Source organism: Siniperca chuatsi, linkage group LG16 (assembly GCF_020085105.1).
Source record: "Siniperca chuatsi isolate FFG_IHB_CAS linkage group LG16, ASM2008510v1, whole genome shotgun sequence".
In the NCBI taxonomy this organism is placed as follows: domain Eukaryota; kingdom Metazoa; phylum Chordata; class Actinopteri; order Centrarchiformes; family Sinipercidae; genus Siniperca; species Siniperca chuatsi.
Window position 1 is genome coordinate 22,163,405 of NC_058057.1, and position 26,216 is coordinate 22,189,620.

The 26,216-nt window shown below is 39.2% G+C and overlaps 3 protein-coding genes across 4 annotated transcripts in view; 2 read left to right on the plus strand and 1 right to left on the minus strand.

Moving 5' to 3' along the window:
- Positions 1 to 9,723, plus strand: part of map3k5 (mitogen-activated protein kinase kinase kinase 5) — a 76,145-nt gene extending 66,422 nt beyond the window's left edge. Inside the window, exons 21-30 of the mRNA XM_044168340.1 lie at positions 519 to 536; positions 918 to 1,095; positions 2,028 to 2,196; positions 2,318 to 2,503; positions 3,609 to 3,714; positions 4,800 to 5,043; positions 5,228 to 5,340; positions 6,684 to 6,805; positions 7,120 to 7,196; positions 8,565 to 9,723. Of these exons, the coding sequence (XP_044024275.1) occupies positions 519 to 536; positions 918 to 1,095; positions 2,028 to 2,196; positions 2,318 to 2,503; positions 3,609 to 3,714; positions 4,800 to 5,043; positions 5,228 to 5,340; positions 6,684 to 6,805; positions 7,120 to 7,196; positions 8,565 to 8,625 (1,274 nt within the window). The 3' untranslated portion in view covers positions 8,626 to 9,723. The remainder of the gene's footprint in view (positions 1 to 518; positions 537 to 917; positions 1,096 to 2,027; positions 2,197 to 2,317; positions 2,504 to 3,608; positions 3,715 to 4,799; positions 5,044 to 5,227; positions 5,341 to 6,683; positions 6,806 to 7,119; positions 7,197 to 8,564) is intronic.
- A 146-nt stretch (positions 9,724 to 9,869) lies between these two features.
- lrp11 (low density lipoprotein receptor-related protein 11) lies at positions 9,870 to 19,126 on the plus strand. The gene is made up of 9 exons (XM_044168342.1): positions 9,870 to 11,727; positions 13,372 to 13,529; positions 14,959 to 15,100; positions 15,363 to 15,488; positions 15,674 to 15,877; positions 17,561 to 17,728; positions 17,830 to 17,886; positions 17,991 to 18,068; positions 18,155 to 19,126. Exons 1-9 carry the CDS (start codon positions 11,163 to 11,165, stop codon positions 18,307 to 18,309), a joined length of 1,653 nt encoding a protein of 550 aa, XP_044024277.1. The 5' UTR covers positions 9,870 to 11,162; the 3' UTR covers positions 18,310 to 19,126.
- A 335-nt stretch (positions 19,127 to 19,461) lies between these two features.
- Positions 19,462 to 26,201, minus strand: pcmt (protein-L-isoaspartate (D-aspartate) O-methyltransferase). Of its 2 annotated transcripts, none has more exons than XM_044168344.1 (8): positions 25,879 to 26,201; positions 23,225 to 23,329; positions 23,080 to 23,111; positions 22,481 to 22,585; positions 22,184 to 22,304; positions 21,381 to 21,466; positions 21,008 to 21,177; positions 19,462 to 20,439 (listed from the first exon to the last, which is right to left on the minus strand). In XM_044168344.1, the coding sequence occupies exons 1-8, from the start codon at positions 26,057 to 26,059 to the stop codon at positions 20,427 to 20,429; spliced, it is 813 nt and encodes a 270-aa protein (XP_044024279.1). In that variant the 5' UTR covers positions 26,060 to 26,201; the 3' UTR covers positions 19,462 to 20,426. The 2 variants fall into 2 exon arrangements, with proteins under 2 accessions (XP_044024279.1, XP_044024280.1); XM_044168345.1 differs by having other exon boundaries at positions 20,951 to 21,177.
- Positions 26,202 to 26,216: the final 15 nt, after the last annotated feature.

Genomic DNA, 26,216 nt, shown 5'->3' on the forward strand with positions numbered 1-26,216 from the left:
CAGACAACTTCACGCTGATGACAAGACTCCAGGCAGTCTTTGCTCCTGGCCAACCTGGCTTCTACTGGCTAACCGTCTCCTGCGACAAGCACTGCAACTGACCACTTTATGGGAAAGCAAATGCACATAATGATCAGCCAGTCACACTGAAACTGAGGTAGAGTTTGACAGCTGTTACTTTAGTCATTAAAAGTCAATATATATATTTTGGCTGTGTTTTACGTGTCCTTAGATGTACCTGAACTGTATCTGCTGATAAGTGTCACCGGCTATACCTGCTCATCATGGAATAAATAGATGCAACCTGAGCACACCCTTAATCTTCATTGTCTGGATTTGTCAGTAGTCTCAGTTCTTATTGGCTTTCCACCCCGCACCAGCACAAAAGATTTGAATAAAGCTGTGCCCCTCTGCATACTTGGAAATGTTATTGTGCCAGTCTTACATGGAAATGGAAATCATGTTCTGTTTTGTTCTCTGTTAACTGCTGACACACATTTTATGTTTTTCCCCCACAGCGCTGTCACCGGGATCAGGTGAGTTACTTCACCCTCTACACTTCTTCTTCTTTCAGACATATTTACCACTAGAGGGACTACTTTATAATCTGTATCAGTGTCAGTTTCACGAAACATCTGCCTGCTTTGCTGAAGAGTATCAAGGCTACGCTTTTGCATTTTTGCTTAAACGTGATGGAGTATTATCTGATTTTTCTTTGTGTTTTTTTCTGAAAAGAAATTTTTCTTCAACACTTTTACTAATTTCATCCTCTTGAGAGGTTTACCTCTCTTTGTTATGGAAGAACAGCTCCTACTTCCTGATTTGTCTCCTTCTGTGCTACAAAGCAATACATCAGATTATTAGTACAACAAGCATGAGCAAGGTTTTCATTTTCTTATGTTTGTTGTGTCCTTCAGAGTACCTCCGCAGTATCTCCCTGCCAGTGCCGGTGGTGGTGGAGGACACAAGCAGCAGCAGTGAGTACGGCTCCGTCTCCCCTGACAACGACCTTAACTCCAACCCCTTTATCTTCAAGCCCAGCGTCAAGTGCTACAGCGAGAGGGATGTCAAGGGGCCCAGGTCCCTCTTCCTCAGGTAGGATGAGTGGGACCGAGATTCCTGGTGTCATGGTGGCCTTTTATTAGTAATCTGTCATTTTGCTTCACCTTACATTGACATAATGTTTGCTTATGATTGTAGTATTGATAAATACTAAGCTAATTGTCTATATGAAGCCCTTAGCTGAGTTGGCTCTAATGCAAACACTGTTTTAGTGTTGTGTGTGTATGTCTCCCAGTTACAACCAGTTCAACCAAAGAGTGTTTTTTGGAGGAAACACTGGATACATCTAATTTTGGGAAATATTTTGGTATGAAAATAATCTAGTTTGAACATACTAAACAGTGTAATGTAAACGCTGGTATCAGCTGTCCAAAAAAAACATTGGATGAACTTTGATGATTTGTATCAAAGGAGAAGAAGATAATCATAATAAAATGTAACATTCTAATCAAATTTGAACATATGACACACATTTGAACTTTATTTATCCTGAAAGGGCAATTGGTTGCTCAGCAGTGAAACAGAAACAAAAAGCACATAAACACATGATAGAAATACAAAACAGAAATGAGTAAAAACAGAGTACACAATTAAAAATTATGAATAAATATATAAAATCCTAACTTTTTCTTCACAGGGTTTAGTTGAGATATGGCTGTTTGTTAGACACACACAGACTGTAGCCATATATATTTTTTCTTTTTATTTATTTAGAATTAGTGGAAAAAATTTTGAAGATACACTGAATTGCATAAGATGAAAAGTCATATTTGCACCGCCCCCTATCTGTTAACATTTATGTTGCACTTTTTCTGCTCCCAAATCAAGTTTTAATTCAAGAGTTTTACATGCGTGTTTGTTTACAAACTATGTTGTGGGCGCTGTATTAGAATTGGAAGAGGAAAAACATGTAGTTCTAGTCTACAGGACCTGAATCCAAAATGTTTGTTTTCTTTTCTACTCAGTATTCCAGTGGAGAACTTCGAGGACCACAGTGCGCCTCCGTCCCCTGATGAGAAGGATTCAGGCTTCTTTATGCTTCGGAAGGACAGCGAGAGACGAGCCACCCTGCACCACATCCTGACCGAGGACCGTGACAAGGTGGTGGCCAACCTGATGGAGGCCCTCACACAGGTTGGTTATGGAAGGCACCATCAGTCAGACAGATAAATCAAATATAAAACCCCTCGTACCTTACGTACACCTCAACCTTTCCTGTCGATCCCCATCTTTACCCTCACCCTCTCACCTCCAGGGCTCTGAGATAATGAAGCTAAAGTCTCAGCACATCTCCACCCTTGTGGTCAGTCTTGCCGACTTTGTTCGCATGGCGGACAGGAAAATCATCGCCAACACACTGTCTCAACTCAAGCTGGAGCTGGACTTCGACAGCACCGCCATCAGTCAGCTGCAGGTTGTGCTGTTTGGCTTCCAGGATGCTGTAAGTATTAAACACAAAAACGCCAGCGAACATTACAGAACCAGATAAATTATTGCATTGAAGATCAAGAAGGAACTCACTGCAGTAAATCTCTACATTACATCTCACATCTCATCTTATTGGACTTTTGAATTATTGATCTAAATATTAGAAATATGGCAACCCAACTCTTTGCTGCAAACAATTAAATTTTACTAATTTACTAATTGACTAATTGTCTTCAGCTTACCTGAGGATACATTTTTAAATTGCAACATAACAAAACCCAAACTGTTTCTTTGAGACTCACATGCTGCTCATTTTCTCCTCTCCTGCACCTGTAACATGTGATTTCCTGTCTATTATCCATCCCCTATTTGTAAGTAGAGGTGCTCCTAGCCCTCTGCATAAACCATGGGCTCTGAACACTTCAGTATAATTGTTGTCATTTTACATGAGCTGTAGAGAGCAGCAGGCTGTCATGTTGCTGCTCTTCCTGCACACAGATAAGACAGATAACTGTGAAATTCTTGTAACATTTTAGTAAGACGATAAAAGGGGAATCTGTCAGGAGTAATTCTGTAAAAAGGCTGATCTGCTCTCGCCCTCAGAAATGCAGTAATGCAGATGAAATTACACAAGAGCAAGTGGTTGTTTTCATATATGTAAGGGGTGTTGCGTAATCCTGCAGGAAGATGAAGCTCTGATGCCTCCTGTTGGTCTTCAGTGCAAACAATTTATAGTAGAAGAAGGAAAGTCATACAGCTGGGAAGATTCATTTTTTTGTAGTGCATACATTCAAAAGCACAATAATTAAGACTAAAATATCTGCAAATATAATATGATCCTTTAAAGGTCCCTTTGTGGACATTTGGTCATTGCAGCAGAATATAGCAAGGTAAAGAAAGAGCAGTAAAATTAAATATAAATTAAAAATCAGGAAATAAGGGAGTATCAACTGTATTAAGTAGAATTTTAAGAATGTTTATTCATCCAAATATGGATGAATAAACAACTTAAAAGATACGAAACATGAATATAAAAATATACCGATAATATGAAGTGTATTCAGTATGAAAATACAGTAAAACTGCGTTTCTGACTATGAAACTCTTCACATCTTCAGGTGAACAAAGTGCTGCGAAACCACAACATCAAGCCTCACTGGATGTTCGCTCTGGACAACATCATCCGCAAAGCTGTGCAGACGGCCATCACAATCCTGGTTCCAGGTAACATCATCAGTGTCCTGAGCAGAACTTCTCTAAATAAGTTATCACTGGTCCCTCAGGGCAGCGCTGACTACCTGATAAATATAGGAGTTTTCCCTGGAAGCTACAGTAACGACAGATATTTGGGAGACTGAGGATGTTCAGTGATGACGACTAAAACACCAAATTCATCTACTGTATGTGTGCACAATAAATAAGTGCTAGTGCATCAACTAGTCTCTTGTGTTGAGTAGGCCCACTCAACATACAGTAGGGGCATTACTGTAGCTCAAAAGTAAGAAAAGGAGAACTAGTAGCAGCTCTAAAGCTCAACTGATGTGCAGCTGAGTCTGGCAGTTTGTATTTTTTTGCAGAAGCTTACAAAATTATACAAGGAAGATGATCACTTGATGTAAGTAACTCAATACTGTCATATAGATGTGTTCAGGACGGGACTCTTATCCAGCATGTGAAATTTGAGGATACTTGGACAATGAAAAGTGAAGTTACAACAGCTTCCTGTCTCATGGCGAAGCACCGAAATTGGCCATGCCCCCACGCAAAGGCCGTTTGTCGAAAACTCACAATCTTCACAATAAAGCATCATGAAGGTCTTAAATCCATTTCTGATCACATTTGGAGTGGATGTACTCAACCTGCTTGCTGGAGTAAATCAAAGTGTAAAACATGTCACTTCCTGTTGCCAGTAGGTGGTGTTGTGACAATAACTGAATATTTGTTATTTTAACTTGATAAATAACCTAATTAATTAATTAATTATCAAAATGTATCTCAATTTTCTGTTGATCAACTTCAAGCTTTTAAGTTCTAATACTTTAATAATATATATATATATATATATATATATATATATATATATATATATATATATATATATATATATATATATATATATATATATATATATATATATATATATATATATATATTTACACAGTGTATATATAAAATAATGTATACATTCTTGTCAGCATCATAATCAATGATACAGTGTATTTTCATAACAAATACATAATCAAACAAACTGCATCCTATCGATCGTCATTGATTAAGTCACTAAAGTAACGCCTTGTGTCTGTGTTCAGAGCTGAGGCCTCACTTCAGTCTGGCCTCAGAAAGTGATCCGGCCGACCAGCAGGACGTCGACGATGACGTTGAGCCGGAGAGAAACTCCACCCACCAGAGCCGGGCGCCTCCTGTCGCCGCTCACGACGACACCGTGGCCACCTCAGGAGTCAGCACGCTCAGCTCCACTGTCTCACACGAGTCCCATAATGCACAGCGCTCTGTGAGCATGGAGCTGGGCCGGATGAAGCTGGAGACCAACAGGTAGCCATGAACATTTACTGTGATTAGACACATTACAGCAGCATGGGATCTCTTCAGCTTTCATTTGTACAGTTTTTAGTTAGCTTTCACATAGTCATTTAATTAATTATTCATCACTTTCTGCTAATAAAATAAAAATAAATCCTCCTGTCGTGTTTCCTCCCTCCGACTTGTTTGACTTCAGGCTGCTGGAACAGCTGCTGGAGAAGGAGCGAGAGTATCAGGCCATCCTGCAACAAGTGCTGGAGGAGCGAGAGCAGGAGATCAGACTACTGAGGCTGCGATCTGAGGCCGCAGGTCTGTGCTTTAATCTAATTTACCTTTTTACACTCACTGTATGCAAAACTAGCACCACTTCTAATGCTACTACCAGTCTGCCTTTACATTTTGCAAGCTGTGACTCTTTGAGAAGACTCCACTTTCCATTCACAGCTGATCTGTAATAAATAAATCACAGGGTAATTAAGAGTGCAGGGAAATATCCAAAATTCACTGAGGTTGCATCAGACTTTTTCCCCTCCAGCTCACTAAATAATTTATGCACGTTGTGACTTGAACAATGCACATGAACAAAGCTTTCTCATCATCTACTGGAGGTGCAAATGTGTGACTTTTAATTCTAATTTGCTGATCTGATGTGGGATTTTAGGATGAAAACACCTATTACGTATGATATGCATCCTGTCTTGGTGATGTGATGATATTGCTGTGTCTCCTGATCCTTTCTAAATGGACAAACTCCTTGTGCAAACATTGTGCTACCATTTCTTAGTGCTTGTGTTGCAGTGTGAAGCCCACTTGTTACTGGATATTGAGCCCGATAAGGAACCAAGATCAGAATTTCAGACATTTTTAATCAAGATCAAACATTTTTGGCATGTTATGTTGAATTACTTAAATTAATACATTTGTGATAAAAAATATGCCTGGGGCAGAAGATTTTACACTTGGACAACTACATTTTGAGCAGTAAATTACACTGGAAATTAAGTCGCTATAAATGATAATTAGAACTAAAAATTAAGGTCAAATGCAGTCTAACATGTATTGCTGCAATTTACTTTACTGCAGTTTCTTATTTCATATCTGCCAACATGTACACCAATACATACATATATTTGTGATAAGCCAAAATCAGCACTGTGGATATATTGGTAGAGCTACTTTAATTTGCATGGCACAAATATGAAATAAGCTTTATGTGGACAAAAAATGAGATACAGGTTAGTTACAGTACAAATGAACAATAATAACATACCTGGTGCTGATATATTGACTGACTATTGTTGCTATATTAGGCATCTAATCGAAGCATAAATTAATTAACGTATCCTTATAATCAGTGGTGGAATGTAACTAAGTACATTTACTTAAGTACTGTACTTAAGTACAAATTTGAGGTACTTTTATTGAGGTCATTTTCCTGATTATACTTACATACTTTTACTTAAGTAACATTTTCAAAGCAGGACTTGTGCAGAGTATTTTAACAGTGTGGTATTAGTACTTTAAGTAAAGGATCTGAATACTTCCTCCACCGCTGTTTGTAATGTGGTTATTTTGGTGCTGCAGTTTATTTCCTGTGCAAATGTTGTGTGAATGGGTCCAGTGTGTCTAAAGGAGTCTATATGCTCTGGCAGATGTCCCCACATCAACAAATGGTCCAGAGGAACAGAAGAGTCAACCTGAAGACAGACATGAAGACCCAGATCTGACCAGCTGGCTGAGGCTTTACGGTGCTGACCAGGACTCCATAGACAGAGTGAGTCACCACAGCACAAGATTATACAGTACACACTTGAATCTTTGAGACAGTTCAGCTGGTCTTTGTCGTCCTGTGATGGTTGTTTCCGTATTTCCAGAAAAAAAGAGGAAATTCATAAAGCCCTTCTTAAAACAATGTTACTAGGTGCTTTGCAACTAGATTAAACCATAAAATAAAAGACAGTAGAAAGCATTGTACACTTCCAAAGAAAAACAGGTAAACTAAGAGTTTTCTTGAATCTGATGTAACTGTATAGTTTGTTTAAGTACAGCAGCATGTTTTCACCCTGAGTCCTCATTTTGTTTCTGTAGATACTGAATGAGGAGTACACGTTGAACGACATCCTCCACGATATAACAAGAGACGATCTGAAGAGTTTAAGACTGAGGTAGTAAACTTTTTTGTCTTTCAAGATGATTGGTAACAGTTTCACTTCTGTATTCACTATTTAGTCACTAAAATACATGCTGACACTCACATGTAAACAGCACTGCAGCTCTCCGAATACCAGAAACACAGAAGTGAAGCTGTGACAACTCTGTTGCATAATGGAGTTTGTATTCAATTTCCTTTGTTAGGACTTAGCAAGTAGTGTAAAACTGAGCTCACAGGTTCTTAAATTGTTTTCACAGTTTGGTTCTGGATGTATTGCTAGAAACTTAAATTTGGCCCTACAGCTAAAGTACTATTAGTGCAATACTACAGTTTTCATCTCCTTTTTAAATGTATCCCATTTGAGGCAGCATATCAGCTGTCAACTGTATGTGTATGATTTCTGCCATTGGTGCCCCTCAGTGGTAGTATCAAAAAAGACATGGTGGTAGACAGTAATACACACCACAAAGAGTGAACGTGATATGTTCTCCAGGGTATCTGCAGGTCTTTAAAAGTCTTTAAAGTTTCTTTAAAAAGGCTTTAGAAAGTATTATCTATAATCTATTAAAAGTATTTATTATTATTATTGTTCTCTTGCATGCTGTAGGAAGTAATGTTATTTATGAAATGTTTTTGTATCCGGTTGTGGGTCTCTGGGAGATATTATACACTTATAAATGACAAGTGAGTCTGGTACGACGGTGGATTGTGTGCACAGGAGACTCCTTTTTTGTGGAGACCTTTCGCAAACATTGCAACTACTGTTAGCTACATTAGCTAGGAAGCTCGTCGACTCGATTTTATCAAAAACTGAAATTAACTTAAATGAATTAATAATTTTAAATTAATCCATCCATCCATTTTCTACTGCTTATCCGAATCCAGTTTGCATTAATTTAATTAATTATATAGGAATTATTGTCATATACCGCTGGGAAGTACTGAAATAAATGTGATATAAACATAAATGAATCTATTCCATATCGTCCCTTCTGGTTTTCCATCATACTTTCATACTTTGGCCGGTTTGACTGTGAAACAGGTATTAAATGGCATTCTATGTCATATTAACAAGGTCTTAAAAAGTCTTTAATTTAACTTGGTATACCCTACAGTAACCTTGTTCTCTGTATTTAGTAAAAAACTTGCTTCATGCAACATTAATTGACAGATAATGATGTGCACATGTATACTCTCAAGACAAGAGAAACAATGTGAAAATGTGTCAGAAAATGTTACAATGGGTAATTATAGACAGCAAAAAACATTGAAAAGCTGAGTTATAGGGCAGACAGTGTAATTTCTGTTGGTTACATGCAAGCGGTAACTTACTGTACATTGTATATTGTAACTTAACAGTATTTTCTCTCTGTCCTGTCAGAGGCGGGATCCTGTGTAAACTATGGAAGGCCATAACAGACTACAGGCAGAAGCCAACCTGAGGCCTTAAGTGGCGACAACCACTCAGAGAAGCCAGGACCTTTGTCCCAACTACTCAGTATTCTCCTCTTTACCTCAGTATTTATAAGAGCAAGACTTTTAGGAGAAAACCCTGTGTTTTCCGTGTGCACAGAGCAGCTTTCCACTCACACAAGAAACTCCTCGACTGGTCTTTTGGAGGGGGAAAAATAGGATTTTGGAAAGCAACAATTACTGAGAAGTGCCACTAGTTTTGCCATGCCTTATGAACATAACACAGCTTTTTGTTACAGGTGCGTTAGAAATGACAATTGGTGGGAACATCTATGGTTAAACTCTTGAAAACTGTCAAAACATTTTCTTCTGTCTTTACAAGATGTAATGTTTACAAAACTGGAGACTGACCATTTTCTAATACAAGCCTGAGATACAAAATACTACATTCAAAATCTCTGTACTAATGTTTTTATCATAGGCATCTTATCACTACTTTATTTAAATGTATTTTTAATTTAATTGTTATGGTAATCTGAAGGATGTCAGTGCATGCCCTGTTTTTATTTTATTTTTTATCCATACTGAGACTTATTTAAATTGTTGATGTTTTTTTCACATTTCCTTTTATAACACAAATCTACATTTTTATTTTTCAGAAACGTGTAAATATTATGTTATAGAATTATATGTGAATGACATTTATGTACTTAAAAAATACATTGATAAACATAGTTAAATCTCCATGTGGATTGGCCCGAGTCTATAATGAACACATTTGAAAAATGAATTGTATAGTATTGTATTTTTTAGTGTCACAAATCATACGAGATAATATTCAGTTAGTAATTAATATAATAATTTGCTCTGTTTTTATTGTTGTACACAGACACAATTGTGCTTATCTTGCTTGTGTAGATATGATCATTCAATCAGATGTATGTTGTAATGAAAAATCTGAAATGCAAACAAATGTCATATGGAAGAGCCTTGACCTTTTTTATTTTAAAACATGATGTCAGAAATGGGGAAAATAATCATGAGCAGTGTGTCCGTTTTGTTTCATATCTAAAATTATTCAAGATTTTTGTGTCATTGTTAAAATAAAACGTTTCATCTTGAAACTATGAAAGAAATATGTTAGAAATATTCTGTTACAAATGTGATTGAATATAGTTAAGTAAATTTTTTTGTTCAAAGAACAGGCTTGTATATGCAGTGGTTCTTAGGAAATCTACTCACGGAGAAAGGTTACATTTCTACTTGCTATAAAACATAATATACTGTTATATCATTATTATTCTGTTCTCCATAGGCATTTTAGATTAGAAGATCTCCATTTTCAATCCATAAATTATCAGGGTTTTATTTTTTTAAGTGACATTACCTTTAGTCAGTGCAAAACTTTATGTCAACACCATAAAGTCAATCACAGCTGGTGTATTGGTGAATTGATTATGCACAAATACAGTATCGGGCTAGAAAATTATTCCTAACAAGGCGTTGTGGTATGACAAAGTCGTGTCAAAAAGTAACACAGAATGAACTGACTATTAAAGATGTAAAGTAACAAAATATAGTAAACAATTTCAGAGTAGTGGTACTTTCATTTTTTGTGAAACTTTCACAACAGTTCATACTAAATATTGTAGTTTTTACATCAGCAATGCAAAGTCAAGATTGTTTGTAGAGCACAGTCTCATAAAGAGGAAATTCAATGTGCTTTCCAGAGTGATAAAATTGTTAAAATCAAGTTATAATAATAAACTTTATTTATACAGCACTTTTCAAAACAAAGATAGGAAGTGCTTTACATAGCTGAACCAGGAATAACACATTCCTGGACTGCAGTGAGGCAAAATTTAATAAAATACCCAACAATAATATAAGATAAAAACAATAATAAAAAAAAAGATACGACATGTTGGAAATAAAACGGCGTACTAGCATTAATAAAAAGCTATTTTTAAATAATACATTTATACCATAGATAAAAGCAGACAACATGCATATGCACACACGCACGCGCGCGCACACCTAAACAGCGCCTCAAAATATGTACAATAAAAAATACACAAAAATGACCCTATAGGCCGCAACAAAAACAAACTATTTAAAAGCTAGAGTGATAAAACTGTTACCGCCCCTTGTGTGTTGCATAGTGCTGTTCAAATGAATGCATACTGGGCCTATTTATGCAAGCAAACACCAGTAGGCGAGAGAGAGATTGAGAGATAAAGAGAGCTGCAGGTGTGCTAGCTCTCCGTTCGCCATATTTATTCATCATCGTGACGTCAGAGGTTTCTGCTGAGCAGCCAAGTGTTCTGGGCTCGCGGCCGTCTCCCCCTCACCATGACAACGACGAGGGATTTGTAGCATCGTCAGAGGACAAACCGTTACCTCTTCGGCTCACGGTGTAGAGACGAATATTATGTAAAATAGCGTGTTTTACACGAGTATTGCGGCGATACATTTCTCGTAGGAAGGCCATCTTTGTTGAGTGGACGCTCATGCGTCGGAGACCTGCCGCAGGCAGAGGCAGACGCCGTTTTACTGCGTGAACAACATGGCTCTTCCTCAGCATCCCCGGCTGCTGCTCGCTTGTGTTGTGCTGTTGAGCGCAGTCCAACGGATCGACAGTCGGTCTTCGCCGATATCGGACCTGAAATCCAAAATATCAGGGGTGGAGGAGCTCTTGGAGGAATTCCGCAAGCAGCTCCAGCAGGACCAGACGTACAAGGTAGACGATGAGATTGACTCCTGTGTGGGCGACTTCAACGCCGTCGGGGAGCGCATCATCCGGGCCAAGGCCTCCATCGAGCAGGGGGCCACCTTCCTGTTGGCCCCGGATAGGGTGTACACCTGGAAGGACTGTCTGCACGCCTGCTGCTCCCAGCCTCACTGCACCGTGGCGGTGGTCCAGGAGGACCCGAGGCAGCCCGGGGACAGTCTCAGCTGCTACCTGTTCAACTGCACCTACAGGAATAAAAATGTCTGCTCCTTCGCACCGCAGCAAGGCTTCACCACATACAGCCGGACTCCCAACACAACGCAGGGACACCTCCCTGTTTCACCCAGCGGTTCAGCCAGGAGGCTCGGGGAAGCACATCCTGATGGGGATGATACACAAGGTGGGGGATGCTGGCACAAATCACAGGCTTACAAGTTTCACAGCAACCTGAACATAAAATGTGTTGGTGCATATTATTGATCATGATTTAGAAAAGCGTCCTTGTAAACACCTGCAGGGCTCTTGTAGTTATCAATTTGCTGTATTGGTCACTAATAAAAGCTTAATTAACTAGTGCTTAAGTATTACATAACCAGGCAAACATGCTGGTTAGTTATTAAGTTGGTGTTAGTTATGGTCAACTAATCAATTAAGCTTAAGCTTAAATAATGGTTACGTTTAAATAACGTGTGTAAGTGTGTTTCAGTCTTGTTCAACTTAAAACAAATTAAAATTTGAATTTTCAAATGTCTTCATGGGCACAATATAAATGTTACAGTATGTTTGTTTGTTTTACTTAATTAACATGCAAATTATATAGAAAAATGACTTGACATTTGTTTGTGATGAAGAATTAATGAAGAACACACCAGGGACATACAAACATAATACATGTAGTGATTCATGTTGGAAAGTTACCTAATTTCGCATTAGCATGTTATTTTTCTAATGCAGTAAACACAAAAAGCAGCTTCAAGTGATGAATTGCAATGTTGTACTTTGTGTATCTTTGGATCAGTGACTGATATGCATTTGTGTATTGTGTAAGGTCATATTGGAAAGGCTTAGGCACTTTTTACTCCAATGTATTTATAGAAAAGAAATGAGAAGGGTGAGGTAAATGTTTGGGCAAATTGGTACATAAAGCTTAATTGGGCTTAAGAAAACTTTATCATGATGGATCAGGTTTTTTTTTGACCATCAGAAGAAGTTTTTCAGCCCCCTGACTGTAGTCTCAGTTTAATCTCTCTAGTATAAGGGTGGAATTTATTTATTTAAGATAATCAAATTTGATAGTCAGTCTACTAAGTTTCATATCAGCTTTCTGACATATATCTCAGCACATTAGGGTCAGCCACTAGCGACTGCTACTTATCCTGATAAAGCAGGCAGAGTGGGTTAGGGATTTGCCTTTTCGGTTCTAGCAGTGCAAACTTTGACCAGGACACTGAGACCACCAGCAGCAGGCGTTTGGATCGCCTCTATTTATTTACGAGTGATTTCCATCAAAGCAAGAATAGTGGACGTTCTACTGCAGTTACAGAAAAGGTGAAATAATAAGTACAGAGCTGAAACGATTAGTCAACTAATTAGTTGATCGACAGAAAATTAACCGCCAAGTGTTTTGATAGTCGAATAATCGTTTAAGTAAAAATGCCAAATATTCTCTTGTTTGCTTTTCTAAGTTTTATATCATTATAAACCGAATATTTCTTTTTTCACTATTTTCTGAAAATATATAGACCAATTGATTAATCGAGAAAATAATCAGCAGATTAATCGATGATGAAAGTAACCGTTAGTTGCACCCCTAAATAAGTACAATCTTATATTCATATGCACCTCCCAAATATGGTAAAGATATCTCTATTTTTAATCATCTTACTGCAACACCGCAATAAGAACATATTTTATGTCTTAACCTGCAGAGGAATAAAACAATTAATGTGCAAAGTGACAAAAAAGATTGAAAGAAACTGAAATAAAGTAGGCGTGTAGTACACATCCTCTGCATTAGCATGGTTTTCCTGTTTTGATTCTGCAGCGGTGGATGAGCCTCCTCGCAGTGACGCTGGACAGGATGTGGTGATCCAGCTGCCCACGGACTGGGCTGTCCTGGATGGACGGGACAGTGTGGACGACCATGCGATCAGCCACTATGAATGGACTCTGGTCAGGGGGGACACAGCCATCAATATGAAGGTCAGTGTTTATTTTATGTAGTCTTTTCAGTGAACGCTAATAGCCAAGCCATCTTGCAGCAAAATGACTGTATGCAGTTTAATTTGGGTCCTCCTTGTGAGACTGAAAACCTGAAAACAACTAAAAAACAAACACAGAGGGAATTCCGAAAATATGCAGAACAGCTCTATTGTTCTCTCCTTTCAGGGATCAGATGAGTCTAACATTTGAATTTGCAGTATGAATAATCACTAATCGCCCTCACAGACACCAGTGTCAAATTGCTTGTTTGTATAAGTTGAGTCAACAGGGTGGCTTGTGGCCAGAGCTGCATAATACCTTGCTGTACCAATAGAGATAAGAGTTTATTACGTCCAAACCTGCCCCAAGGACAGCAGCAATGTTGGAGCCTGCCCTCTGTTCGCAGCCATAGAGGCAACATGTGGAGCGTCTGGTACAATATGTCCTACTCCTTATATATAAATACACACACTTTGATCTGTGGTCAATTTTCACCATTTTCTCCCTTCAACAGAAAATAGTTTCAAGTGAAAACACTTGACTGCAAGCTCTGTGCATTATCCTGAGTAACTGAGACATTGTTTTTTTTTTTTTTAGAAAGACATGTTGAGTCTTTCAAATAGGGGTGAGTAATATGAAGAAGTTTATACCGTTGTAATTGTCCCTTTAGCACCACAAGGCCATTGTGGACAATGTTGTAAATCAATGATCGGGACTGTTTTATGGAAATATTGTTTTTTTATGTGATTTTTGCATCAATGTGTATTTAATTTGCTGGATAAGCCAAAACAGACATTCTTGGCTGGTTATTTTATCCATTAACAATCTCTCAATTGATTTTCCATAAAATTTATATTATGATATAAAATTACATATACAGTGAACAAGGGTTTCAAATCTAACTTTTATGTATTTTTTAAAATATTTTTTGTGCATTTTATGCCTTTATTGGACAGACAATATAAAGATGACAGAAAATTAGGGGGGGGAGAGAGAGAGATGCCGGCCCAATGCTAACAAGGTCAGCACCCTGAGATCCACAGAGAAAACTCTGTTCACCTTCATCTTGGCAGAGGCTAAATCTATCTGCATGACCATGGACTGTATATAAAGATATATATACAGTCTATGCTGCATACTAGTAGGGGCTTGTAAGAGGGCTAATAGGTATTTTTGTTATTTTTGTGTGAACTGACCGAAGCTGTTATGTAAATAAAATAAAAAAATAAAAAATTCCTAAGCCAGTAAAGTTTTAAAAACTAATTTTGAAGCCTATCTCTAACTTGTGTTGGCATGTTTACTGTCAGAAAGATAAATTTTAGATTAAAAATCTCAATCTGTGCACATGTAATTAATTTAAATCTGAGAACAGCTTTGTTGCCCATCATAGACTCTCTCTTTTTTTTTTTTTTTTTTTAATGTGTTGAAGGCGACTCATCCAGGGCTGCTAAAGATCGGTGGTCTCCAGGAGGGTGTCTACACCTTCCAGATGACTGTCACTGACACAGCGGGCCAGAAGAGCTCTGACAACGTCTCTGTCACTGTGCTGGCACCAAAACACCAAGCAGAAGGTGATTTTTAAGAGGTGCATGTGTGAAATATTGGCATTTTTTCTCACCGGCCTTTCTTTCAAATTCATGGATCCTTTACCAACTGAAAGAGAAGTCTTTTGAGGTGTTAATCTCAGCTAGTTGAACATTAAATGGGAGCCCTTATGATGCTACAACCTTAAAAGATATATACAGTACTTTCACCATTTTTAAAAGCTGGGTTTTTGTGGTTACGGTGCAAGACTGTTACAAGATATCTAGTTCTACCTCTGTGTGCCCACAGTGTGTACAGGCCAGTGTTCAAACTACCAGTTCAAGTGTGATGACGGTTGCTGTATTGACATCACCTACGCCTGTGATGGGAAGCAACACTGTCCAGACCGCTCTGATGAAGACTTCTGCCCAAACTGTAAGAAACCCTTGTTGTTCAGAAATGAATGTTTTGTTTTTTGTAAACATGAACGCAGAGTCTTTCATAACCTCTTGTATTATCAGGATCAGTTAAAGGAATGCAAGAATGAAGGAAAAACATAAGCAGAAACATATAGCCCCCACCATCCCCACCATTCATTTGTTTTTCTGTGATTTCTTTAGTTGACAGCGGCAGGAAGTCAGTGACCCACCCTGCTGATCTGTCAAGCCCTCATCGGCCTGCAGCCCAGACAGAGGAGGCTGAGGATGGCTCCATGCGTCAGACTGGGTCCAGAAAGACCATAGAAAACATCATACCACCTCAGGACAGGAGCAAGGCCACTCCTCCACAAAGTCCCAGTCAACAGGAGGCTCCAGTCAGTCAAGGTAAGGTTGTGTTTATGTTTGAAGCGCTTTATGCACACACTGTTTCTCGCTTTTCACAGTCTGTTTGGCCAAACCAGAACAATGTAATTTGAACTTAAAGGGCATCTAATAACTGAACAAGACACCAGACAATGTTGCTCTTCAGTGTGGTGATACAAAATATAGTGGTAGTTCCAAATATATGGTTGGATGGGAATCTACAAGCATTTCTTTTACTTTCGTTGTACCTGTTAAAATGTTCGCTTCACAATATGATCCTCCATCGCTGTGTCATTAGTGCCGTATCCCTTAGTAAAGAGGCAGAGAGGGTTTTTAGTGTGTATTTGGAGATAGAAGCAGATGGAGCCCCTGTAGGCAGCCATTGAGTCATAGCACTGAGCTCAAAATGCTGGCGAAGCCACAGGGCCACTCTGCATTCCCTGGGAAAGCAGCTCTTTGCCTGCATCCCCTCTGAGTGCTGGAACAAAGCGCCTCTGTCCCCTCGCCATCTGATCCCTGACTCAGGCTGACCAAAGGGGCTTCTTTCCCCATTAGTATTTTACCGCAGGTATTATGTGGGTGAGGTGCATTCTCAGGAGTCTTTTCTTCATTTAACAGATGCTCAGTCACATGTCTAAATGCTCGGCAAACTAAGACGAAACCTCATTGTTTAGGAGTGAGAGCGGAGAAGTCAAGCGGAATGGCATCAAAAATACTTTGACCTTTGCTCTCTGTTGGTTAGGAATATTGTTGTTGATGGGAATGTATTGACACTCCAAGGGCTGCAACTTCACTTCTTGGGATCAATAAAGTTTATCCTCCTTAATCTACATTGATTGATTTTTTTAGCCATTGTTATTAAACAGCATCCAGCAGACATGGAGCATTGAACATTAGCATTCACTTTGAGTCGTGTTTCTGGCCACCTGGCAAATCTAAGTCCAACATTCACTCTCCTTTAGCTTTGTTTTGAACTCCACCAACTCGTGAGTAAAAAATATCTGGCTCTTTAGCTGCTAAATGCTCCACTAAGTTCACCAGCTGGTCACTAACTGTGTCTGTCTGCCATTTGGTGCAGTACAGTAGGTTTATCAGCTCCCTGCTGCAGCTGGACGCAAACTTGAAAGCGGTGAGAGTGAACCAAAACAGAAAAGTTGTGGGCTGCAAAACCAAAACACTGAGCTGAAAGAAGCTGAAATGTTCCGTAGATCTGAGGTGAGCTGCAGAGTTGGTGATAATTCTCTTTGGGTTCGTCACCATTTCTTCCATTGTCAATATAACAATATTATTTACTGCAGCTTTAACTGATTTTATTTCCATGATCAATTCATTTCTCAATTTTTAAAAAGAAATTCTGATAAATTGATGAATTGTTAAGTCTATAAAATATCTAAATATTGAAGCATGCCCATCAGAGCCCAATGTGACATCTTCAGATTGCTTGTTTTGTCCTCCCAACAGTCCACAACACAAAGCCTGTGCAGTGCAGCAGTAAATCCTCACATTTGAGCCGCTGAAAATGGCAAATGTTTGGCATTTTTTGCTTGATGATAATGAATTGTTTATAAAAATTATTGTAGATTTTTAGTAGAATTTCTCAGGTTCAACTAATACACAAGATCAATCAATTAATCGTTTCAGCTCTACACTCAGATCAAATTATCAAAAGTAAATAAGAAGTTAATTGTATCTGTCTCTCTGTAGATCCATGTGCTGCAGCTCCAGTTGTAGGACCCTGTAAAGGCACCTTCCCACGCTGGTACTATGACCAAAATGCAGGAGAATGCAAACACTTCCTGTATGGCGGTTGCCAGGGCAACCATAACAACTTCCTCCAGGAATCTGACTGCGTCAGTGAATGTATACAAAAAAGTGAGAATCTGCTTCTTGTCCATTTCTTTTTTGTAACCTAATTTTGCAATTGCACCAACGTAGAACTAATAATTTTGACTATTCATGGAAACATCGTTCAGGTCCAGCTTTCAAACCAGCAACTGTGGCTCCTCCGATCACCAAACAAACAGAGATAGGTAAAGCTTGAGTGCATTTAAGTAAAACTTCATTGACATACCAGTTAACAGTGTTAACTGTTGAATGTTTCCAAATTTAAATTGTATTTGTACTTTTCTTGAAGCTGCCCCTAAAGCAGAGAGTGACATCCCCATCTCCAAACCATTTCCAGTTATGGGAGGGCATCCAGGACCAGAGTCAGGTGAGACCCAACATGAAATGTTTGCTTTATATCATTTGTGTCTTGGCTGTACTAATTTTATATATGGCCTGTGTTTCCTCCTGTAGGTGCAATCCTTCCTCTTGCTCTCGGCCTAATCATCACCGCTCTGCTGCTGCTCATGATAGGCTGTCGTCTCAAACTTGTTCGTCACAAACTGAAGAAAGCCCGACCCCTCACCACAGAGGAGTCAGATTACCTCATCAATGGCATGTACCTGTAGCTAATCAGCCAGGGAGTGCCAAGATCTGAGACATGGGTGTTGTCACCGGAGCCTGAGCTAGGACTTTTTGAATTTGCACTCTGTATTTCTTGCTGCATGGTGTCTCTAATTTGTCCTCACTTCAGGTTGGAAATATCCCAAGTCTCTGCTGTCATGAACATTTTCTGAACACCCCCACACTGAACCCCTCTGACTGGTAAATCTGCTGCTGATAGATGCTGCCTTCAAAGCCAATGACACATATTCAGATGCTTGTGAATTCATATTTGTTGTTATCTGATTGTGAATCCACGATGAAAGAGTCAACATTCCTAGTTCGATACTGATATACAGCTGTCTATATTTCCGCAATGACTGCTGGGATACAGTCTTTTGTCCCCTCTATTAAAAATTCCCTTTATTCCTAAAATGCTCGTTCCTTCGACATCAATGACATCAAAAATGTTTTTTATTTTTACTAGAGATGTATTTTCCTGACTAGTGACGCACAACAATGTTGTGTGTTTCTGCCACTGGGTGACACTAATGTGCCATATTTGTGCTGTACATTTGACCCAAGTTAGCTTGCCTGAAGGTCAGAAATGTAACACATTGGAGTGCTTGTTACAGTGCACTTTTCTTTGACTGACTATGAATCAACGAGTTTCTCAGAATCATATAAAGCCATAGTAAATTGTATTCCTGTCTAAAATTCTGTTGCATATTTTTCTTTACTAAGCAAACTCATGTGTGGAGTATGTACTATATTTGCGCAGTTGTATTCCCTCAAAGTCCTGTCTTTCATGTGAGATATTAAAATTTATTATATATCAAAAAACACTGGTGTGTTCTGTTGACAAAGTAACTTACAAAAGTGCAATACATGTGATTTATATACACGTTGTTTTTAGGAATGTGGGAGTTATATTTATTTCTCCATCAGAATTATATTCTTGGTGGTGTGAAAATGTACCATTGTACAGGGAATTAAGGGCGTGAGGTTGAGGTTGACTTTATGACACACACACACACACACACACACACACACACACACACACACACACACACACACACACACACACACACACACACACACATATATATATTAAAAAATATATATTAAACACTAGGTTGCAGTCTGCAAACAAAATATTCAATAACAAAAGGCAGACAAAAACATAAGCATCTCTTTATTTTCATATGCCTTCCAGAGACTGAAAGCCAAATATCCATCACTTTGATCACCCAAAAAAAAAAAAGTGCATTTTGATTTCATGTAGTTTTTTCAGGAAAACAGACATTCATTTGCTTTATATTGTTGGAGTTTATTTTGGCAAAGCAGTGACTATCCCATTTAGTATCAGTCACCAGGAGAGCCTGCGCAAATTGTTAATGAAAAACCAGCGGCAGAAAGCAACACATCACCAGGTAAAAAGCACAGCCCTGCATGTGCACGTGTCGGTGTTATTAGTGCTCCGATCTGTTTGGAGTATATTCAGTATATGCAGTGCTTACTCTATGTGTAGAATGACTTTAGTGCTGCACATCAAACAGGATGTGTGGGTTACATCAGTCATTGTGTTGCCTGTGTGTGTATGTGTGTGTTCCTAATACTGCTGGCAGGGGAGAAAAGCTCATGTTAGCACAGAAGTCTACAGTTAGATGATCCACACACATACACACACGCGTGCGCGCTGTAGCTAGGTAAATTATCGTAAAGTTTCAAGCTTTCCTCGTCGTTGTCCGGCGTTCCTCCTACATTCAGCTTTGATGCTGCTGAAATGTAATACTGTAAAAACAGCTGATTGTAATTCAAATGATGGAACAACACCAACAAAAACAAACAAAAAAAAACCCCAACTAAAATCCAGCAGTTTAAAAGAAAACACAACCCAAAAAAATGCAGGCCTGAAAAGAAAAACAAAAAGCCCTCTCCAATATTTCTGTGCTGAGCTTCAAGCAGTCTTTCTTCCCAGCCCCTCTGGGCCGTCATCAATGTGATACTCTAGTCCATCATTAGACTTAAACAAAAAGAGCATGTTTTGTTATGCTTTGAACAAAATGTCATGGGCTGATTGACCCCATCCAAGTTTCCTCCAGGTTCAAACTTAAAGGTGGATTATGGACTGTCTTCCTCTTCAAAGTTCATCCCTGTGAGAAACAGAAGTCAAATGTTTGAAAAGGTAGAAAAAGACGAGCAGCATGCAAGAAACACAACCATCCTCCAGTCATGCAAACACAAAGTCAAGAGTTAGAATCACATGCAAAATGTTCAGATACATTCTCACAGTAAAATCCAAACAGTTATTGGTTTTGTCTACATCTCACAGAGTAGAAGATCAAACAGAATAGTCTGGGAGTTTGGTTGTAATGTCTTATGAGCATCCAAATCGACAAAGTAGTCATGCTCTTGAAAACCAAGTATATGCCTTCACACTGCTGCTAATTGAGTTTCTTTTGTGTTTGGGTTCCAAAACGACTATGACTTCAAATTTCATTAGTCAGGCAGGTTTTATTGAACCAATTTGGAACTATGGAGTTAAAAAAAGATGAAGGAAACGTGCAGCTAGTTGGTATGGTATAGAAGAAGCAAAAAATGTCAACAAGCAGCAAAATGCAGCCCCTTGTGATCCATTGCCTGCTCCAAGCCACACCATTTCACCTTTGCCACTGTGAGAAGGAGAGAGAGAGAGGAGGGGGAGAAGGAAGTCACTTCCACCTGGACCACTGCTTGTCTCTGTCTGTTAAAGGCACATAAATCACCCCCATCAAGGGCTTCATTTTGGTGCTGCCGTCCTCCATTTTGTCGTACTGCTCCAGCATCTGGTTTCCTCCCGCTGGGCCGACGGGCAGAATCAGCCGACCCCCGGGCTTCAACTGGTCGAGAAGCTGGGAGAGAAGCAAGGTTTATGTAGTGAGTGAATAGCATGGTGACACAAAGGGCCGAACCAACATGCATTCATGATGGTTTTAAAACACAAAACTGTATTAAATTTGGGGGTTTTAAGCGTTGGTATTCATTGCTTGTTTTGAAGTGAACTGGGACAATGTGACCTTGATCATCAGCTCTCAAAGTATTCAGAGGAACTCACAGCTTGGGGGACAGTAGGTGCTGCTGCGCCAACATGGATGGCATCATAAGGCGCTTCCTCAGTATGGCCCATTCGCCCGTCTCCCACTGAAACACACACACACACACACACACACACACACACACACAGTCATTGCAATAAGCTGTAGTTTCAGCCCACACCTTTTCACTCTACAGAAACCCTTTCATGCCGTTTTGTATTGTTTTCTTCTGTACACTTTTAGCCTATTATCTTATAGCCTTTTTAAGGAGGGGTAATTACTTACAGACCAAAATAAATTCCAAATTTCAAATTAAATTCAATATGTTTAGCAGTATCCAGTAAATGTTTGATACTTTTACACAATTAATGACTGAAAACTGAGACTTTTTTCATTTTTTTGGTGAGACACAGGATCGCAAGGGAAACATACTGGACCTCAAGTAAACAGCTATGTTTGCCCACCCACACTAACAATCTGTTAGTGTCTAAAATGTTTTGAAATGTAACAAAACAAAGAAAGTGTGTCGTCTGTTGACTGCCTAGTTTTATTAATCGCCTAGTCGTTTCAGCACTACCCCCCTCCTAGGTGAAAGTAGGTACTCGCTGCTCAATTATTTAGCACTGCACTGCCCTATGTACTGAGCTACTGTTTGTTTACTTCCCCACTATAGAGAAGACAGCAAGGACTAATGAACATTACACTGTCCCCTGTTTTAAAAGGAACAGCCAGCTGAAATTTCTGCTATTCAAATAACTTCCAAAAAACGTTTGACAATAGAACAAAGACTAATGCCTGTTACCTTTCATCAATGACATCTTACCTATTAGCTTGACTCTGCCTGATGTTATCAAACTGGGGTCATCTTTCTTCACATTGGTTATAGAATCGTCTACCAGCTCTTTGATGTGATCAATTCCTATAACTTTCCCTTTAGGACCTACCTGCGAAGCACAGAGGGAGGAATGGTGCTCAGTTCATACAAGAATATCACAACATTAAACGTGTTTTTATCTCATTTTATGTTGATTGGTTGACAAGCTAATTAATCAATCCGTCTAATCAATCAGAATGCCACCAAAGAGAAATTGTATGTGTTTACCCGTCATGTGTGGCTCACCATTCGTGCGAAGCAAGCGGACAGGATTCCACTGCCGGAGCCGACGTCCAGAGCTTTGGCTCCCTCATACAGCTGGTCATGTAGGAGCTCCAGGGCGTAGGCGTGCTGCGTGGAGGGGACGTCAACAAGGACACCGCTTTACAACCCTTCAGTCAGCATTCATATTGCATCTAACACTGACTATGACAAGGTAAATCCCCCCCCCCAGAACATCTGTGAGGTTCAGCTAGCTGACCAACATCACTACTTGTCTCTTTCTGTGTCTGTCAGCATTACGAAGTTATCAGTTCTTATCGTTTTCCAGTTTGTTGACACTTCGGACAGCCGCATATTAGAAAGATTTGACAAAGCTAACATTCCAGCAATCAGCTAAAGTACATAAAATTGCTTAGATTTGGTTAACTGCCATTGCAATGCACTAAAAATATTTGATTAGGTTTGTTTTGGAATAAAAAGAGGAAAGATAATTTGTATGTCTCTGACTGCTTCTCTTTGCTATCTACTGAATGATTGAATGGGAGCAAGCTTTACAAAAAAAACTGTTCACAGTTGTGATTCACAGGATGCAGAAATGTCTGAGAATCTTTTTAAAGTCATACCATGTGTGGGGCACTGATGGTTGCTTGATACCCTTTTGGTTAAAAGAGAGGCACAGATCTGGTTAGTTCATCCCTCTGATATCAGACTGTATTTGGATTTCAGACTGTGCTGCGATGCATGAATTATTACATGAGCAAGACGTACCTATTGACTGTGGCGAGTCCATGTATGGATTACACCTAGAGAAATGGGCTCGGTCTGTGGCCAGCATGACTTCGTAGACCTTGTCGGACTTAATAATGCCATTTTCTGGGGATGCAAAAGAGTTTGTGTCACTGTGTATTAGGGAATCATGAACGAGTACAAACACCAGGCAGGAATATATTACATAACCTTGCAGCAGATGCAAATAGAAATACATAAAAGAAAATTAACACACAGGCAATGACAAAGTGAATTCAGGAATATTAGGCATTACACAACGAATTACTACAATTACTGGTGCGTTTGGGGTGTGCTATATAACGACATATACCTTGAGAATTTGTCAACCATCAGAGTTGCTATCTATTCCTTTATAACTCTCGGTGACCATAAATGACCATTGTGATGATGTATCTTAATTTGTCGGGTTTTTAATTCACTGGAATAACCAAAAACAGAAATTCCTGTCTGATTATTTTAAATTTTAACAATTTTTCTATTGATTTTCCAGAAAATGTACTATATCATGATATATATCGCCATCGTGATATAAAATGATGTATATCGATTTTACCCATATCACCCTCCTTATGTAATGGTACATATTAATTAGAGAATACAGTACAGTATACAGTGGAAAATACTGAGACAAAGAGGACTGAAAAATGTGAAAATATATGCAGGATGAAAATGAAGCTGCCCAGAATGAACTGAGAATATCAGAGAAAAATGCAGGACGAAATGAAGTCAGCAGCATACAGACGGGAAGTGCCACAGTGTGGTGGAAAACACTAAAAAAGCTCCCTAAAGCAATATTTGTCTCTTCAGAATAATCTCTCATAACAGGTTCCTGTAGCAGCTGGTGCCAAAGGCAGGAAAAGCCAACGACAGCCGGCACTGCTGTCATTACTGACTCCACTCACCCACAGAGCTATGTAGCACTAGGATACATTACAAATAAACCATACAAGCTGCCAGGTGGACACCTAATGATTTCGGAAGTTAAAATAACCCATATGGGCAGATTTCAGGCTGTTTTCTTCCTAATCATAAACACATAAGGGGGTGCTGAACTTTAAGAATTCATAAGGCAGTCATGGTTTAAAACAAATGCAACTGGGTGAACTATAACTGCCTGTACTGACCAATCCTGAGCACTGGTCAGGAGGACACAAACAATAAAAAAACAGTTGTGAATTAGCATGCATCCTGAGTGTGAACAGCTCCCCCAAACTGAGGGTTACATTTAAGCCATTCGTGCGTCTAAATGGATCAGTGTCCAGTAAAGTGTTCACTCAGGAGGAGCAGAAAATCAAAGTAATGACCACTTCAAGAACAAATAGAATAAGAATATTTGACTTAAGTTAAAAGGTTAAACTTGAGAAGATGTTCTTATACTAATGCTAGAAAAAAAGAAAAGCATTTGTGTTATTAGTAGAAATCATAAGGGGATGCTAAAAGGTGTTTTGGTGAAAGACTAATTTTCTTGTTCTTGTGGATTTCCGGTATCTTATTATGCTGCATTACAGTTTTGCATACTGAGGAGCTGGTTTCAATTTACTTATGTACTAGATACATTTTTCATTTCACCATGCAGGACTGCAACATATGGTCAAATATATACTGAGATATATAATCATATCTCCTGCCGAGAAAAATAAACACAGAAGGATATGCAAATTATTCTTTGCTTTCATTTAAAAAGGAAGTGGAGCATGACTGGCAACTGTCCCCAAACCATACAGCTTTTAGCAAAAATGCTTGCAGCTGAAATATCTGTTGCAGTGCTATGCTGGGCTGCACAGAATATTAATAGCCGCGGTAGATACTTTATATTGAAAGCGGATTTGCACACTCAAGTCTGCAGATATCATCACATTGAATATACTTTTGTTATATGCAAGTGAGACACATTACATGTCAGATCAGAGCTTGTAAGTTGTTACAGTGGCTGTTAATGCACAATGCACTACCATCTGACTGCAGAATAAACCATGTGGCATTGATGGCACCGATTATAGTGGACTTAGCACCAGCTAGCAGCCGTCTAGCAGGGTGGTATACTGAGTCACTGCTCTTTTTTTGTTGCAGCCACTATCGTTTGACTGAACAACTAGCTAAGTGCCGCTGTGACACAGCATGCTGTCATTTACAATCACCCACTAACAAAGGCACTGCTGAAACTAGCCTCACATATCCAGCTGCCGGTGTCATTCAAGTAAAACTAAACTGAACGGTTCAGAGATAGCGTTCAATGAATGTGGGCAGGGCACTTAGCTAGCAGCGCTGCTACTGCTAAGCTACAACGTCCCAAATGACGCACATAGAGTTAGCAGGCTAAATTAACCTAACACAAAACTGAAGCTGCACACGTAATCTGTGGCTATACACATTAAAGATGTAATTTGTGTCTTTATTGTTAATATATTTTTTGCAACGACGGAGGCATGCATCTGATCCACGGCGTAAACGTGGTTTGGAAAAGGGGTGGAGAGAGGTAACACTAGGTCAACAACAACATACCACATAGCTTAGCAACCAGCTAACCTAGCTACCGCTCCTGTGTTAACCTCAGCCCCAAAACTAAACCTGTTTTCGCGCGACCCGTCTGTGAAGGCGTCGGTGCTGCCGTCGTTCAAAACATTTGGACTTACTGCGGAGGTTGTTAACAAGCTCTGCGTGGCTGGCTCCTCCAGATTTCCAGGCCATTATTAAACAGACTTTGCGGAGTAAGTAGACAGCAGCTGTCAGTGCCGCGCCTGCGCCAACTGTTTTGCCGATGAAGCTGACAACCTCCAGAGCAGACGGCGGAGCGGCGGATACGTCACCAGACATCCGAAATTATTTTATTGCAGGGCTGCTTTTCTAACACACGCCCTGACACAGAACAGTGTCATTTTACAAAATAATTAATCTTTTTAGATACAAGCCTCAGTCAAGGTTAATTTTATAGGGAAAAGGCCACATTGCTCACTCAGTGTTTGATGAGATT